The sequence below is a fragment of the Scomber scombrus genome, chromosome 6, assembly GCF_963691925.1.
Source record: "Scomber scombrus chromosome 6, fScoSco1.1, whole genome shotgun sequence".
Lineage (NCBI taxonomy): Eukaryota > Metazoa > Chordata > Actinopteri > Scombriformes > Scombridae > Scomber > Scomber scombrus.
Window position 1 is genome coordinate 634,404 of NC_084975.1, and position 18,654 is coordinate 653,057.

General features: G+C 43.6%; 3 protein-coding genes across 3 annotated transcripts; all 3 read right to left on the reverse strand.

Moving 5' to 3' along the window:
* Positions 1-386: 386 nt before the first annotated feature.
* LOC133981639 (bromodomain-containing protein 1-like) lies at positions 387-4,477 on the reverse strand (the record flags this gene model as incomplete). Its single annotated transcript, XM_062420441.1, is given in 2 exon segments — positions 387-1,771; positions 4,261-4,477. A coding segment is annotated over 1 exon segment (1,367 nt), but the record flags the coding sequence as incomplete, so codon positions are not given.
* Positions 4,478-6,770: 2,293 nt separating this feature from the next.
* Positions 6,771-11,269, reverse strand: LOC133981814 (tRNA (cytidine(32)/guanosine(34)-2'-O)-methyltransferase-like). The gene is made up of 8 exons (XM_062420669.1): positions 11,117-11,269; positions 10,090-10,168; positions 9,687-9,739; positions 9,552-9,605; positions 9,010-9,112; positions 8,836-8,919; positions 8,358-8,461; positions 6,771-6,980 (listed from the first exon to the last, which is right to left on the reverse strand). The coding sequence occupies exons 1-8, from the start codon at positions 11,267-11,269 to the stop codon at positions 6,771-6,773; spliced, it is 840 nt and encodes a 279-aa protein (XP_062276653.1).
* On the reverse strand, positions 11,262-16,618 carry LOC133981683 (uncharacterized). Its single transcript, XM_062420502.1, has 3 exons — positions 16,588-16,618; positions 14,537-14,672; positions 11,262-12,785 (listed from the first exon to the last, which is right to left on the reverse strand). Exons 2-3 carry the CDS (start codon positions 14,655-14,657, stop codon positions 12,682-12,684), a joined length of 225 nt encoding a protein of 74 aa, XP_062276486.1. The 5' UTR covers positions 14,658-14,672; positions 16,588-16,618; the 3' UTR covers positions 11,262-12,681.
* Between the last annotated feature and the right edge of the window lie 2,036 nt (positions 16,619-18,654).

An 18,654-nucleotide genomic window follows, 5' to 3' on the forward strand; every position in this document is an offset into this window, starting at 1 on the left:
CTCTGGTTACCATGGAGACCAGGAACCATTTACATGTTTTAAATGAAGTCATTATTAGTATAAGCCACTTAAATACACTGTAGGTGATAAAATATGTAATATTTATCATTCAGCTCTTTGATGATGAGGAACAGATTAGACTTGTGAAGACCAGCAGAGCAACAGTAAAACCTGGATCAGGATTCTGATGTTGAGATAAACTGTGATTCATTTCTCATTTAAACTCATTTTTGTCGTATTTTATCTTCATCAAAAGATCTTTTCTCTGTTTCATTTGATTTGTAAAATGCTCGTTTTATATCATGTTGTTTTACTCTGCAGCACTTTGGTTCTGAGTTCATTAATAATCAGAGATGTGCAGTGTGAGTCCCGGCAGTCTGGTCTACCTTGAGGCGGTGATACTGGGCCCACAGTTGGTCAGGGTCTCTGGTTCCGGTTCCGGTTCTGGTTCCGCTCTTTTACTCTTCTTCTTCTGCCAGCCTTTGGCGCGGGACTTCCCCCTCTTGTCGGCCCTCTTGTGGCAGGCTCCGTTTTTGGGGTGCGGCTCGTCGTAGATGCTGAGCGGCCGGCGGTCGCAGCCTTCGGGTGTGTGGCTGCAGCAGTACGCCGTCTTCTTCACGGAGAAGGTCGTGCCGGACGCCGTCTGCTCTTTGACGGGCTCCATCTTCATGTAGAGGCCGGCCTTCTGGGCGCAGCTGACGTGGAAGGCGGTGTAACAGTTGATCTTGTCGCACTGGATGCACGCTCCGGCGCCCTTCTCCTTACACAGGTAGCAGGTCAGCTTCCAGCGCGCCGGCGGGATGTTGCGGACGCCGTCGATGGGTTCGATGAAAACCGTGTCGGAGAATCCGACCTCGGGGACCCACAGAGCGCACGCCACGTGACCCCAGCGGTCGTCGTCCGTCTTCTTCAGCGCTCCGCCTCGGTTGGGGCAGAAGACGCACTCTGCGGGCCGCGCCGGACACTGCAGGCAGTGGCGGCACAACCACTGACCCTCGGGGATGTACGGCACGCCGTAGCACTCCTGGTGCACGGCGATGTTACACGAGTCACAGAAGAGGATGACGTTGCTGTCGGCCCCGTCTCCGTCCATGCAGATGCAGCAGACGGCGTCCTCGTCCACCAGGGACTGCAGGTCGCTCTGACCCTGCGTGGCTGAGTAGGACTCCTTCTCGAAGCGGTCCATGAGGAACTCAAACAGGTGGTTGGACACCTGGCTGATGCCCTCGCTCTTCCTCTTCTCGTTGATGAGTTCCAGCCAGGCGTAGTCCTCTTCGTCCATGTCGTACTCCACCTCCTCGTCCAGCTCCTCCGCCGTCCTCTCTGTGTATTTGTAATAAGTCACCGGCCTCCGCGGCACCACCGGCAAATTATATTCAACTGTTCTGACCTTGGCTTCCAGCAGGCCGGCGGAGCCGCCGTGGCTGCCGCCGCCGTGCGATGATGTCAGCGCCGCGTTCTTCTTCTGCTGGCTGTTTTTAAGACGCACGGAGCGCACCAGGACCTGCTGGGGCTTCTCGCTGTTCTCCTTGTTGCTGTTGCACTCCATGATCTCCTGAGCCGTGGGGTCATCGTCCGTGATGACGTCCAGCTTGTCGTAGATGCTGAGCCGGTGCACGCGGCCGTCCACCTCCAGCTCCACTATCCGCTGAGCCTGCGCGTACGTCAGCGTCTCGCGGTTGGGCGACGGCTTGATGGGCGAGGACGCTCTCTTCAGCACCACCGGGCGCTGATGTCGACCTTTTTTCCTCATGCCGAAGCCGTAAAGACCCTGCGGAGCAAACACAGGAAACGACAGTGTTACTGACTCACTGGTGTGTCTTTAACTGGCAGAACAAGGCGTGCTGGATCAAACCTGCAGCAATGATTAACAGCCTGGTCAGTGCTGCCTTGCAGGACCAAGACTGGGCCATGTGTTTAAAAAAGACGTCACCACCTCAAACAAATACATTATAATAATAAAACAGTTATAATCTCTTGTCCTACAAAACTGACACAAACTGACATTTTTATGTAAGAAGATGTAGAGAGAGCTTCACTACTCAAAAGTCTCATCCAGATACATTCAGACAGTTCAGTGTTCCTCTCCAAACCATCACTGAGCTTCATCCTTATTATATGATTTCATTTCATTTCAATTTTTTTCGTATTGACTTTATTTAAGATGATGTGTGTAATAAAGCTTCCTGTCTGCCTCTAAAACACTGTCTTTAAAGGACAGTTCACAGTGATTCTGGTGTGTGTTAAACCAGCAGTCAGGTGTCCATATGAACCTCTCTGTAATCAATCCTCCTGTTCATACTGACTATTAACAGATCTGCTTCTAATGTGCTTCCAGTGTTCAGTGATGGAGGACTGCATCACAGTGATGGAGGACTGCATCACAGTGTTTCCACACAGTCATTTAAAGTATCTGATCAGCTTCTATTGAGCTTCATCAGTGTGAGTTAGTCATATCAAGTGATATCTGACACATTTACAGTCTTTTTAGCATCAGATTCCTTCTTAGTGTTTCCCTGTTGAGCTGTGGTGGAAGTATAGTAACAAAAATACTTTTCTACTAAAAACACTGAAGATGAAGATTTGACTGAAGCTTCAGATCAACTTTTAAATCCATGTTTCCACAGAAGGAGGACTGTGGGTTTAGTCCTCCATCACTTCCATTGTAAACATGATGAAGGGATCTTCTAATGGTCAGTATGAACAGGAGGAATCATTACAGTAAACATGATGAAGGGATCTTCTAATGGTCAGTATGAACAGGAGGAATCATTACAGTAAACATGATGAAGGGATCTTCTAATGGTCAGTATGAACAGGAGGAATCATTACAGTAAACATGATGAAGGGATCTTCTAATGGTCAGTATGAACAGGAGGAATCATTACAGTAAACATGATGAAGGGATCTTCTAATGGTCAGTATGAACAGGAGGAATCATTACAGTAAACATGATGAAGGGATCTTCTAATGGTCAGTATGAACAGGAGGAATCATTACAGTAAACATGATGAAGGGATCTTCTAATGGTCAGTATGAACAGGAGGAATCATTACAGTAAACATGATGAAGTTCTCTGACCAATTTGTCTATTTAATTTATCCCTTTTTAATTATTTATTTTATTATGACAAGTTATTTATTTACTTTTTCTGTATTCTATTAGTATTTTCATTATTATTTGTATCACTGCCATATGTTTTAAGTGTTCTATGTTGTTGTATGAATGTAAAAACCAATAAAGATATGTTTAAAAAAAAACAAAAAAACATGATGAAGGGATCTTCTAATGGTCAGTATGAACAGGAGGAATCATTACAGTAAACATGATGAAGGGATCTTCTAATGGTCAGTATGAACAGGAGGAATCATTACAGTAAACATGATGAAGGGATCTTCTAATGGTCAGTATGAACAGGAGGAATCATTACAGTAAACATTATGAAGGGATCTACTAATGGTCAGTATGAACAGGAGGAATCATTACAGTAAACATTATGAAGGGATCTACTAATGGTCAGTATGAACAGGAGGAATGCAGATAAACACGCTATGTTAATCTGTACTGCCTGCAGGTTTAAACCATTAAACAGTGAACTGGTCCTTTAACTGCTCAGCTTATTGAAGCCTCACTTAGTTTGTATAGTTTTAAATATAATTACTACAATATATATTAGTCCTGAGTGAGAGCAGGCTAACACCGGCTGACCGGGAGGAACCGGCACTGGATGAATGAAAGAAAGCAGCAGACCTCCACACCGACCCTCCGCTGGCCGTGTAGCCGGCGAGGAGGCGCTGTGGAGCCGCAGAGAGCAGCTCGGCAGCCCCGGCCTCTCTCTGGAGCTCTGCTAGCTGCTAGCCGCGGCTAACTCACTGCTAGCTCCGCTTCAACCGACACACAGCTGCTTCACCCGGTCCGGTTACCGGTAACGGTACCGAGCCGTGACACAAAATAACACGCAGTGACACCCAGCAACACACAGTAACACACAATAACAAACAGCAACACACAGCACTCCTCCTCCCGGGAAACACAGACCGACCACTGACCGGCTAACAGCCTGCTAGCAGCCGAGGAGCCAAGATGGCGACCAACACAACAAGAAGCTAGAAGACCCAGCGGAGAAGCAACCGAAGCTCCGAGGCCCGGACCGGGGAAGCACCGGCGGGGACAGCGGCAGGACGGCGGGCTGTAGAGGAGGAGTGGGCCGAGCGGCGGGCCGAACAGCGTGCAGGGTTACCGGGTCTCACAGGGACTCACCGGGGAGCAGACGGTAGATGGTAGAGGAGCGATGGCGGCCTGCAGAGCGGAGCGGCCGTTACATCCAGCTCTGGGCTCAGCTGCTCGGGACCGGGATCCAGGGCTCCGGGGCCGGGCTCAGGAGGTCCGCTGCGGTGGGGGTGACCGGGGGTCGACCGGGACGATCGATCAGGACCGATCAGGAGGATCGATCGGGTGATCAGGTGATCGGGAATCTCCGGAGCGTCTTCAACAACAATGCGGCTGTGGAGCCGTGCGCTCTGACGTCAGCACGCACGGCCCAAAACCAGGAAGTCGCTTCGGCTGTTTTTTTGTTTTTTTTAAACTTTTATTTAGATTGTTGATCAATAACATTATAACAACATAATAACATGAAAAATAACAATAAACAAACAAAATAAACAAGCAAAACAAACAATAGAAGCAAAACAAAAGAAAGCTAAAAATAACAAAAATAACAAAAATAACAAAAAAAGCAAAAACAAAACAAAGTCAAAATATGTTGTTTGAACATTTAATAATAACAATATAACACAATCACAAACAGTGACATTAAAACCACAGATGAAAACACACAAGAGGTTTAGTTATTCAGATAAAAAGTTGAAATATTATTATATTATAGTTTCATATATTAATAATTTTTAAGGGCCGAGCACAAATTCATTTTTTCGTTCTTCTGTCAAAACAAACTTATCTTTCACAGACTAAACGTTCCCCAGAACTCATAAAATGATGTGCACACACACCTCAGACCCAACGACACATTTCATAATTTATGGGTGATGCAGAACAGCTCAACAGCGCCCCCTAGAAAATGAAGAAAATGGAGCCCCTCGCCCCAGATTGACGTAGACTAACGAAATTCAGCACACATATGTATCATGCAAAGACGCACAAAAAAGTCTCTTGGACCCATACACTTACTCTAACAGGAAGTTGGCCATTTTGATTTGAATTTTCAATTTTGCCGCCATTTTTTGCGATTTCCACGCATCGTACTTTAACGAACTCCTCCGAGAGATTTAATGCGACCGACTCCAAATTCACTCAGAATCATCTTAAACCATAGGAGATGAACAGTTATAAAAATCTTTTTCCTTCCGTTATTCCTGGTTGCCGTGGAGATGCAGGAATTTTTTATGTTTCGCCATAAAACAGGAAGTGCTGGCCAAATGGCGCCACTGCATCCCTTTGAATATTAATTAAATCGAGCCCCTCCCTCCAGATTGACGTAGAGGAATGAAATTCGGTACACATATGTAACATGTAAAGACGCACAGAAAAGTCTCTTGGACCCATACTCTAACTCCAACAGGAAGTTGGTCAGTTTGATTCAAATTTTAGATTTTGGTGCTGTTTGTTGCCATTTCAACGACACATACTTTAATAAAGTCCTCCAACAGATTTAATCCGACTGACTTCATATCCACTCTTTGTCATCTTACCAGCGACCCTACCGGCGGCCGTTGCCCCCGACAACACCGCTCCCAGGGTCACCTGACCCTCGACTCACGGTCACAGTCACGAACAGGTTTACTTAAACAGAGGTTTACTTTAGGTTTTATTCAGATAAAAAGTTGAAATCTTTGCATTAATTAATAATTTTGGTTAATGTTTTATTTCAGGTTGTTGGAAACATTCGGATTGTTGAATATGAGAAATAAATGTTCTTTGAGAGTGATGTATTCTTGTTATAAGATCCACTGAAAGTCTTCAACAAAAAAACATTTTATTTATTTAATAATAATAATAAACATATTAAATTAATTGTATTAATTCAGAATCCAGACATTTAAATTTCATTAATAGCTCAGTAACAATAAGTGTTGGTAAGATGTATGAAATGTACATTTAGTATTTTTGTTGGTTTTATATCATTTGAAATGACATTTGCACCATTTTATACCAAAAGTAAGACTGAATGCTCCTGAAAATGTCAAATGGTGTAACCACAAAAGAATGATAAATATTACATATTGTATCACCTACAGTGTATTTAAGTGGACTTATACTAATAATGACTTCATTTAAAACATGTAAATGTTTCCTGGTCTCCATGGTAACCCAGAGTAAATGTAATATGTAGAACAATTGTATTCCATTACCTTTATTTAATATAAAGTTATAATGTAAGATCATGCCAAACTAGTTGATATGGTGTTTTATTGACAATTTACTGTTTTTAAGCAAGTTGAATTATTTGGTACAAAGTTTTTATGGTTACACCACTTAGACATTTTTGCCATAATCCTCTAATATATTCTCTCTAAATGGGTTAAAAGCAGAAATTTGATGCTGGGTCCACAAAAAAAGAATGTGTGAAGTTATTCATACGTTTATTTTATCATTTTAACCCTTTAAATTTAAACTAAACCTCATGGACACAAAAAAAAACATCATGATGAGGGTTTTTATTTTTATTTGCTTACAATGTGATACTGATTACAGACAGAAAATAAAATAACCCCCCCCCCCCCCCCCCCCCCCCCCCCCCCCCCCACATGAACTCAGACAGAGCTGGCGGACTGTCCCTTTAATTCTCCCTGTGTGGAGCAGCTGGACTCGGCCGGCTCCTCTCCGCTGTGGGGGGGGCGGGGGGGCGCAGCGTCCTCTCTGGACAGCAGGTTGTTCCTGCGGAGGTGGCAGGCCTGCTGGTAGGGGGGGCGGATGGGAGGCTGGGTGGGGGGGGTGTACTGGTACTGCTGACCGCCGTCCAGCTGCAGGAACAAAACATCTGGACTGTTTTATTTCTATTATATTCGATTTGTTTCATTTTTTAAATCATTTTTTTATTTTTACATTTTATTATCATCATTCTATAAGTTTTATAAATCATCAGTCTTCATTCTAAAAACTGTTTGCTTTCACATGTTCCCATCCTAGAAAAGAAAATCTCACCTGTAGAGGGCTAGTCTCATCTGTAGGGGGCTAGTTTCACCTGTAACGGGCTAGCGGGCTAGTTTCACCTGTAACGGGCTAGCGGGCTAGTTTCACCTGTAGCGGGCTAGTCTCACCTGTAGGGGGCTAGTCTCATCTGTAGGGGGCTAGTTTCACCTGTAACGGGCTAGCGGGCTAGTTTCACCTGTAGCGGGCTAGTTTCACCTGTAGAGGGCTAGTTTCACCTGTAGAGGGTTAGTCTCAACTGTAGGGGGCTAGTCTCACCTGTAGGGGGCTAGTCTCACCTGTAGGGGGCTAGTTTCACCTGTAACGGGCTAGCGGGCTAGTTTCACCTGTAACGGGCTAGCGGGCTAGTTTCACCTGTAGCGGGCTAGTCTCACCTGTAGGGGGCTAGTCTCATCTGTAGGGGGCTAGTTTCACCTGTAACGGGCTAGCGGGCTAGTTTCACCTGTAGCGGGCTAGTCTCACCTGTAGAGGGCTAGTTTCACCTGTAGAGGGTTAGTCTCACCTGTAGGGGGCTAGTCTCACCTGTAGGGGGCTAGTTTCACCTGTAACGGGCTAGCGGGCTAGTTTCACCTGTAACGGGCTAGCGGGCTAGTTTCACCTGTAGCGGGTTAGTCTCACCTGTAGGGGGCTAGTCTCACCTGTAGGGGGCTAGTCTCACCTGTAGCGGGCTAGTCTCACCTGTAGGGGGCTAGTCTCACCTGTAGGGGGCTAGTTTCACCTGTAACGGGCTAGCAGGCTAGTTTCACCTGTAGCGGGCTAGTTTCACCTGTAACGGGCTAGCGGGCTAGTTTCACCTGTAGCGGGCTAGTTTCACCTGTAGGGGGCTAGTTTCACCTGTAACGGGCTAGTCTCACCTGTAGCGGGCTAGTCTCACCTGTAGGGGGCTAGTTTCACCTGTAACGGGCTAGCGGGCTAGTTTCACCTGTAGCGGGCTAGTTTCACCTGTAACGGGCTAGTTTCACCTGTAGCGGGCTAGTTTCACCTGTAGGGGGCTAGTTTCACCTGTAACGGGCTAGTCTCACCTGTAGCGGGCTAGTCTCACCTGTAACGGGCTAGTCTCACCTGTAGGGGGCTAGTTTCACCTGTAACGGGCTAGCGGGCTAGTTTCACCTGTAGCGGGCTAGTTTCACCTGTAGCGGGCTAGTTTCACCTGTAGGGGGCTAGTTTCACCTGTAGCGGGCTAGTCTCACCTGTAGCGGGTAGGTCCGGTCTGAGTCGAAGGCGCTGAGGTCGCCACACGCCAGGAAAGGAACGATGACGCGGTTCAGACCCTCTAACTGGTTAAAGTCCACATCTGAGGATCAGAGAACACATCCGGACTGGATCATCACACTAAAACCAGTTTGTTCCCTCTGAGAGGAAAATAGATTTATATTTATAGTATATAATATATATTTAAGTACTGTAGTACAGTTAGAGGTACTAGTACTTTACTGTAGTACAGTTTGAGGTACTTATATAATAATATAATAATAAATCAGTCCGAGGGACCAAACCACTCCTTTTACAGTAGCAGGACTTTTACTTTGTAATGAAGTACTTCTACATCGCTGTATTGGTACTTTCACTCCAACCTGTAATGACCACACGTGGCCACTGGGTGTCAGTGTTGAGGTTCACCTGGAGGAACATGATGATGTTTGCAGAGTAAGAAGAGAGGAGCGTTACCGTAGCAATGGTCCAGCAGAGGGTTGGACATGTTGGGGACGTAACCATCGGGAGGACGGTAGTTCTGACACACCACGAACGCCTCTGCACACAAACACAGCAGCGCTTTACCTTCCGCTCATCGCAGGTTTACTGCAGAGAGGTGAAACATGACGACTGCTGGAGCCCACTCACCGATGCTGGAGTTCCTGCTGCTGCGAGGCTTGGCGCAGGTCACACCACCGAAGAAGATCTTGAGCTGAGAGTAGAGCAGAGTGACGTCTTTCCCTCTGAAGATCTGCAGCAGGCGGGACAACGAGGGGTTAACTCAGCCACAGGATGTCACCTCAGGATATCTTCACTTACATTTTATAGCATTTTATCTCAGCTCACTTCCTGTCTGACAGCGCCAACAAAACTACCAAAATAAAAGCACAAGGATCCTTTAAAACAGGGGACAGGGGCCACAAACAGCCCAATAAGATCTCTGAGGGCCGGACCAGTAAAAAGATGGAAGGAAGGAAGGAAGGAAGAGAAGGAAGGAAGGTAGGAAGGAAGTAAGGAAGAAAGAGAAGGAAGGAAGGTAGGAAAGAAGGAAGAGAAGGAAGGAAGGAAGACAAGGAAGAGAAGGAAGGAAGGAAGGAAGGAAGACAAGGAAGGAAGGAAGAGAAGGAAGGAAGGAAGGAAGGAAGGAAGGAAGGAAGAGAAGGAATCAGATGAATTAAAGCTGGACTCACTTTGGCCACAAACGTCCCTCCAGGTTTCAGCAGGTGCGTCGTGATGTTCAGCGCCTGAGACACAAAACACCCGTCAGAGTGACACACACCGCCGTGATGTCACACACACACACACACAAACACCTGAGTACTCACAGCCAATAGGAGCTGAGCCTGGATGTACTCATCCACGTCATGGAGCCCGGTTACTATGGAGACAGAACAGGAAGCGGAGGATAAACATCTGCAGGACGATTGTTTTTCCTAGGATGGCGAAGCCTGATTTTTACTTTCATTAATAAGTTGATTGGTTGGTTTATGTAAATAACCAGAAAATAATGATAATGATGATAAATAAAGTGAATTTAACGTCTTAAATCCTTCAGTTCCAGACATTTTAAAGACATTTTTAGACTTTTTAAGGATCTGCAGGGACCCTGAGTTCTGCCAAATCAGAGACAGAGTAGTGCAGCTCATGACTTCGCCATCCTAGGAGAAAAAATCTGGAATAAAAGAGACATGGGATCAGGTGAGGACAGACAGGAAGTGGCCGTCTCACCGTCTGGAGCGCCGTCACACACCACCAGGTCGGCCGGCTCACCCTCAAAGTGTCGGATGATCTCCTGAGCCGTCGACACCTGAGAGGAGGAAGAGCACAAAGACAGACTCCCAAAATGCACCAAAATGAAAACATATTAAATGTTCTACTTTTGTATAGATGCTACAAATATTTGTCCATTGAGGCTGTTCTGGGTCAGATTATCTCTGTGGTAACTATGAGATGGAGAGACTAAATAGACTCAAAACTACCAAAAAGAGACGTTTCCATCATTACTGCTATGTTGTACCCGTGGGGACAGAGCCTTCTCAGTGGCGGCCCCAAAGCTGTGGAACAGCCTACCTATCCAGGTCAGAGCTGCACAGTCTGTTGAGCACTTTAAAACACTGCTGAAAACCCATCTTTTCTCCTTGGCGTTCAGCCACAGCTAGGCGAGAATTCTTGGCTCTTATTTTATTTTATTGTATTTTTATCTTTACTTTTACTCTTTTTTAAATTGAGCTCTTATTATTCCTTTACTGTTTTATTTATTATTATATTTGTGTCTGATTATATTGTATTTTAATAACTGTACAGCACTTTGGTTCAACTGAGGTTGTTTTTAGATGTGCTTTATAAATAAAGTTTGACTTGACTTGACTTATATTTTCATGTCTGAGGTAAAATAGGACATGATATTGTGTGATAGGAGATGTTTAGTGGTCACTCTCTCTGCTCTCTGACACATGAATCAAGGTTTAATCACATTAATTGATCAGTCAGATCCACTATTGATGCTTTCTAAACACATCTGTGCTTCAATGTTTGCTAGAGACACTTTTTATGAGGAGAACAAACTGTGAGGAGAGAATATGAACAGTATGTGAAAGATTTGTCTCTGTGACAGAAAACTGAATCTTTGACACATTTGACGACGTCAGGTTGGACTTTGAGAAACACTGATCCTCATTTTTCCTCATTTTCTGAACCAAAACACAAAATCCTCCTGAGTAACGTCCTGAGCACAGTGGAAACATCATGTGCTCACCTTGGTGATGTCTCCCTGGATCTGAGTGACTCCCGGCAGAGGAGCCATGGCCTGCAGGTCCACCGCCACGATCTTCACCTCCTCGCCTCCCTCGCCTCCCTCGCTCCTCTCCTCCCGACCTCTGAGAGGAGACAGACAGCGAAGACCAAACATACGCTCACATGATTTAAAGGAGCAGTGTGTGTGATTTAGTGACATCTAGTGGTGAAGCTGCAGACTGCGACAAACTGAGTACCTAACCCCTCTACGACAGCGTGTTAGGGCCGTGTATGTAAAAAAAAAAAAAAAATACTGACCTGGAGGAGGGGAGTGGGGGGGGGCTAATATTTAGAGAAAAAACTCAGACATTCTCTGACGCAAAGTTGCAAATCTGCGAGAAAAAACGTCTCTCAGTGTTGCAAAGTGAGGCTATGTGACTACTCGTTAGAATAAAACAATTTTTTCAAGTTTATTTTCTCGTAAATTTGCGACTTTATGATGTCAGAGAATATCCGAGTTTATTTCCTCGTAAATTAGTGACCTTATGTCAGAGAATACCCCAATTTATTTTATCGTACAATTTGCGACTTTATAATCTCAGAGAATATCCAAGTTTATTTTTTTCGTAAATTTGCGACTTTATGATGTCAGAGAATACCCCAATTTATTTTCTCGTACAATTTGCGACTTTATAATCTCAGAGAATATCCAAGTTTATTTTTCTCGTAAATTTGCGACTTTATGATGTCAGAGAATATCCAAGTTTATTTTCTCGTACAATTTGCGACTTTATAATCTCAGAGAATATCCGAGTTTATTTTCTCGTAAATTTGCGACTTTATGATGTCAGAGAATATCCGAGTTTATTTTCTCGTAAATTTGCGACTTTATAATCTCAGAGAATACCCAAATTTATTTTCTCGTAAATTTGCGGCTTTATGATGTCAGAGAATACCCCGATTTATTTTCTCGTACAATTTGCGACTTTATAATCTCAGAGAATATCCGAGTTTATTTTTCTCGTAAATTTGCGACTTTATGACGTCATAGAAGATCCTTTATTTTTTCTCGTAAATTTGCGACTTTATGATGTCAGAGAATACCCAAATTTATTTTCTCGTAAATTTGCAACTTTATGATGTCAGAGAATATCCAAGTTTATTTTCTCGTAAATTTGCGACTTTATGATGTCAGAGAATATCCGAGTTTATTTTCTCGTAAATTTGCGACTTTATAATCTCAGAGAATATCCTACAGCCACACTCAGAGTTTCTGTCCAGGTGACTTTATGTTCATGTTAGAGCGATAATATCAGTCAGCTGATATTATCGGCCGATACTGGTTTATCAGATATATCGTATGTTTTGTTGTCCAAATATGCCCCGATGTTTTATATAGGCAGTGTTTGATGTATATTTGATCCTTTTTCTTAATTCAAGTTTAATATATATATGTTGAATGTTTTATTACTTTAATTCGCTGCACAAAACAGAATAATTTAATATTCTGTATGTGTGAGATTATCGGCCGATTGCTCCCTAATATCGGTATCGGCCCCAGTAATCCAGTCTGGGTCGGGCTCTGGTTCATATGACTGAATGAAAGGATGATGAGGAGAACCTGAGTTTCCTGCTGAGGACCTGACTCCAGCTGCCAGGTGCTGCACACAGATCCACCGCTCTGTTCACACCTGAGACACACAAAGGAGACATTTATCAAGAGGAGCCTCAGGGCGCTTTCCCACTTTACAGATCCAGCACTACTCGACTCGACTCGGTTTTTTTGCGTCTCCATCAGGGATAGTACCTGGTACCTGCTCCTCCATCAGGGATAGTACCTGGTACCTGCTCCTCCATCAGGGATTGTACCTGGTACCTGCTGCTCCATCAGGGATAGTACCTGGTACCTGCTCCTCCATCAGGGATAGTACCTGGTACCTGCTGCTCCTCCATCAGGGATAGTACCTGGTACCTGCTCCTCCATCAGGGATAGTACCTGGTACCTGCTCCTCCATCAGGGATAGTACCTGGTACCTGCTGCTCCTCCATCAGGGATAGTACCTGGTACCTGCTGCTCCATCAGGGATAGTACCTGGTACCTGCTCCTCCATCAGGGATAGTACCTGGTACCTGCTCCTCCATCAGGGATAGTACCTGGTACCTGCTGCTCCATCAGGGATAGTACCTGGTACCTGCTGCTCCATCAGGGATAGTACCTGGTACCTGCTGCTGCTCCATCAGGGATAGTACCTGGTACCTGCTCCTCCATCAGGGATAGTACCTGGTACCTGCTGCTCCATCAGGGATAGTACCTGGTACCTGCTCCTCCATCAGGGATAGTACCTTGTACCTGCTGCTCCTCCATCAGGGATAGTACCTGGTACCTGCTGCTCCATCAGGGATCGTACCTGGTACCTGCTCCTCCATCAGGGATAGTACCTGGTACCTGCTCCTCCATCAGGGATAGTACCTGGTACCTGCTGCTCCTCCATCAGGGATAGTACCTGGTACCTGCTGCTCCTCCATCAGGGATAGTACCTGGTACCTGCTGCTCCATCAGGGATAGTACCTGCTGCTGCTCCATCAGGGATAGTACCTGGTACCTGCTGCTCCTCCATCAGGGATAGTACCTGGTACCTGCTGCTCCTCCATCAGGGATAGTACCTGGTACCTGCTGCTCCTCCATCAGGGATAGTACCTGGTACCTGCTGCTCCTCCATCAGAGATAGTACCTGGTACCTGCTGCTCCATCAGGGATAGTACCTGGTACCTGCTCCTCCATCAGGGATAGTACCTGGTACCTGCTGCTCCTCCATCAGAGATAGTACCTGGTACCTGCTGCTCCATCAGGGATAGTACCTGGTACCTGCTCCTCCATCAGGGATAGTACCTGGTACCTGCTGCTCCATCAGGGATAGTACCTGGTACCTGCTGCTCCATCAGGGATAGTACCTGGTACCTGCTGCTCCATCAGGGATAGTACCTGGTACCTGCTGCTCCATCAGGGATAGTACCTGGTACCTGCTGCTGCTCCATCAGGGATAGTACCTGGTACTTTTTTAGTAGGTTTCAAGCGAGCCGAGCCGATACTAAATGTGACGTCATCAGACTTCCGGCCTCTGATTGGTCAGAGTGTCACTGGAAGAGTCATGAGCCGTCCCACACAAGAATCAAACCCGGCATTTTTAAATACCAACAACAGCGTTACAGAGATTAGTTTCTCTTCTCTTGCTTTGTGTGAGACAGAAAGCCTCCATGTCCTCCATTGGTTATGTGTTTGTGTTGCTATGACGACCCCGCTCACGTTGAGGAGGAACTATAGTAATGGAAAAGGTTCCTGGTACCAAACAAAGCCGAGTAGAGCTAGAACTGTATAGTGGAAAAGTGCCATCAGGGGCCAACAGCCGAGGGGCCCCTGACTGTTACTGACAGAGACTCTCACCTGCCAACAGGTTGAACTCGTGGTCGAGCTGCAGCAGCTTGAAGGCGCTCCTTGCTCTCCAGCCCTCCTCTTTAGCCAGACGGTAATAAATGTCCCGCTTGTCTTTGGAAGAGCGACCCATCCTGACCTCTGACCTCTGTGTGAGGGAACACACACACACACACACACACACACACACACACACACACACACACACACACACACACACACACACACACACACACACACACACACACACACACACACACACACACACACACACATTTGGATGTCTGGTTTATTTTAAGACTGATCTTTGGTGGGAGAATTACTCAGTTACTTTACTGCAGTAAAAGTAGAAATACTCCATTACAAGTAAAAGTACACAAGTAATACGAGTGATGTAGAAACACATGGAAATACTACAGTAAAGTACAAGTACCTCAAACTGTACTACAGTAAAGTACAAGTACCTCTAACTGTACTACAGTAAAGTACAAGTACCTCAAACTGTACTACAGTAAAGTACAAGTACCTCAAACTGTACTACAGTAAAGTACAAGTACCTCTAACTGTACTACAGTAAAGTACAAGTACCTCAAACTGTACTACAGTAAAGTATAAGTACCTCAAACTGTACTACAGTAAAGTACAAGTACCTCTAACTGTACTACAGTAAAGTACAAGTACCTCAAACTGTACTACAGTAAAGTACAAGTACCTCTAACTGTACTACAGTAAAGTACAAGTACCTCAAACTATACTACAGTAAAGTATAAGTACCTCTAAAAGTACTACAGTAAAGTACAAGTACCTCAAACTGTACTACAGTAAAGTACAAGTACCTCAAACTGTACTACAGTAAAGTACAAGTACCTCTAACTGTACTACAGTAAAGTACTAGTACCTCAAACTATACTACAGTAAAGTATAAGTACCTCTAAAAGTACTACAGTAAAGTACAAGTACCTCAAACTGTACTACAGTAAAGTACAAGTACCTCAAACTGTACTACAGTAAAGTACAAGTACCTCAAACTGTACTACAGTAAAGTACAAGTACCTCAAACTGTACTACAGTAAAGTACAAGTACCTCTAACTGTACTACAGTAAAGTACAAGTACCTCAAACTGTACTACAGTAAAGTATAAGTACCTCAAACTGTACTACAGTAAAGTACAAGTACCTCAAACTGTACTACAGTAAAGTACAAGTACCTCTAACTGTACTACAGTAAAGTACAAGTACCTCAAACTGTACTACAGTAAAGTACTAGTACCTCTAACTGTACTACAGTAAAGTACAAGTACCTCAAACTGTACTACAGTAAAGTACAAGTACCTCAAACTGTACTACAGTAAAGTACAAGTACCTCTAACTGTACTACAGTAAAGTACTAGTACCTCAAACTATACTACAGTAAAGTATAAGTACCTCTAAAAGTACTACAGTAAAGTACAAGTACCTCAAACTGTACTACAGTAAAGTACAAGTACCTCAAACTGTACTACAGTAAAGTACAAGTACCTCTAACTGTACTACAGTAAAGTACTAGTACCTCAAACTGTACTACAGTAAAGTATAAGTACCTCTAACTGTACTACAGCAAAGTATAAGTACCTCAAACTGTACTACAGTAAAGTACAAGTACCTCTAACTGTACTACAGTAAAGTACAAGTACCTCTAAATGTACTACAGTAAAGTACTAGTACCTCAAACTGTACTACAGTAAAGTACAAGTACCTCTAATTGTACTACAGTAAAGTATAAGTACCTCAAACTGTACTACAGTAAAGTATAAGTACCTCAAACTGTACTACAGTAAATGTACTTTTCTTCCATCACAGTATTAAACATTAAAGGATCTGTTAGAATGAAGCTAAAAACATTTATTTATAATTTAATGAAGAGATAAATCACATCATGCAGTTTCTGTCTCTGCGTTAAACACACACATCATTATAAATCATTATAAATCATTATAAATCATTATAAAACATTATAAATCATTATAAAACATTATAAATCATTATAAATCATTATAAATCATAACATCATGTCTCTTACTCACAGCTGTCACGTGTTCAGTGTACGGAAGGAGCTCTTCTTCTTCTTCTTCTTCTTCTGCTTCTTCTTCTTCTTCTTCGTGTGTATTTCCGGCCGTGTAGACTCTACTAGGAGCATTTCTGCCCCCTGCAGGTCAAACGTGTAGTTGCCTTAAAACAATCATATGTTCTCGTGTGATTCTGTCCTGCAGCTGCTTTTATCAGCTGGTGTTTCTACTCTCAGATCTGATAGATACAGCAAACCTTCACTATTAAACATCCCAGCACAATACTTCACTAACCCTAATAATAACTGTTCTATGCAACAAATCAAACATATTGTAAGCAAATAACTGATTCATCTCTTTGCCATTTATTTATCTAATGTATGTAAGCCTAATATTATTATCTGCAAATGAGCCAACATGCACTCACACACACACAAACACACACACACACACACACACACACACACACACACACACACACACACACACACACACACACAAACTCTCACACACACACACACACACACACACACACACACACACACACACACATACACATACAAACTTCACTTATAGTAATAACTGTTATATAGACTATGCAACAAATCAAAATAAATCAAAATCAAATATAAACAAAAATCTCAATGTTTACCACCAGGTGTCACTGTAGTGCAGCGTCACGTGTTCATTAGTGACTAATGAACACGTGACGCTGCACTACAGTGACTAGTCTACATAATTATTCTCAGTTTTTGGAGCTGTTTTAGTTGTTTTTTAAGTCCTCATATAGGGAACAATGGGTTTATTTTACTGTATAACACAATTCATTCACCAGTGTATAAAACGATTCATTTCCTTATATTTACACTTTCCTTTGAAAGATAATAAAGTCCCAACGTCCTCAAACGAGAACTTCATGATTAACAGTGTTGTAGTTTGTTGCTGTTGTTAAAATTAGTCACATTTATATCAAACTACAAACATTATTAAACATTAATAAACATGTTTCAACCATAAAGTTTGATCAGGTTTTATACCTGCTGCACTGATGAATGTATTGTATAATGTTTGTATAGTAATGTGCTTTTGCGACCACTAGGTGGCACAAAAGGTTTGTATGAAGAGGACAACAAAGTTCAGCAGAATGAAGTTTAAGGTCCAACAAACCCAAATAGTAATGTTCCCATATGAGGACGCAGGAGGTTAAAGTGTCCTCAGTAAAGAATCCTTTGAAACCAAAAAGTACAATATGTTGAAAACATGTTGAAATGTTGTGATTCCCTTTAGGGAGTTTTTTCTTTCCTCCACTTAACCTTAAAAGTACTAAACAGGAAACACACACACATACCCGTTTTTATTACCCTGTGGGGACCCCTGACTGGGTGCAGCCCTGTGGGGTCCAACCTTTCTAAAGGGTCTAGAGACATCATTTTTGAACAAAAAATTGACTTGAAATATCAATAACTCTCACATAAATTTTAAACGTGAATTTTGCTCCCCTCGTGGGGACCCGTAATGCTAACGTCTACTAACTGTTAGCCACAGCACAATTCATGAGTATTTGAACAAATGTTGAATGTTGGATTGAAACCCTAACCATTAAGACTGCTATTTGCTAAGCTAATATGCTACAAAGCTAATGCGGGTACCTTTTGTTTTCAAACATTTTTCCACGGGAAATATCAGTCTCCACCAGGATAGAAAAACACACACACAGAGACACACACACACACACACACACACACACACACACACACACACACACACACACACACACACGCACACATGGTTTCCAGTAAATAAGGTGTGGAACAAACAGGGAGGAGCAGACAGGTAGCAACAGGCAGTAAAGGTGAAAGTCCAGTCAGTCTCCATTTCACAGTCCTCAGAGCAGAAGGAGGAAAACAGCCAGTCTGAGGCAGGTGAGTGTTAATATCAGGACTGTAAATAATGATTACTGTCATTATTGATCAATCTGATGATCAGTTTTCAGGTGAATCATTTAGTTGATGAACAGAGTTTGAGGTGTTCAGAAGTAGTTTCCTGTTGTTCTTTTCCTGGTTTCTGCGTCCTCACAGCGATGTA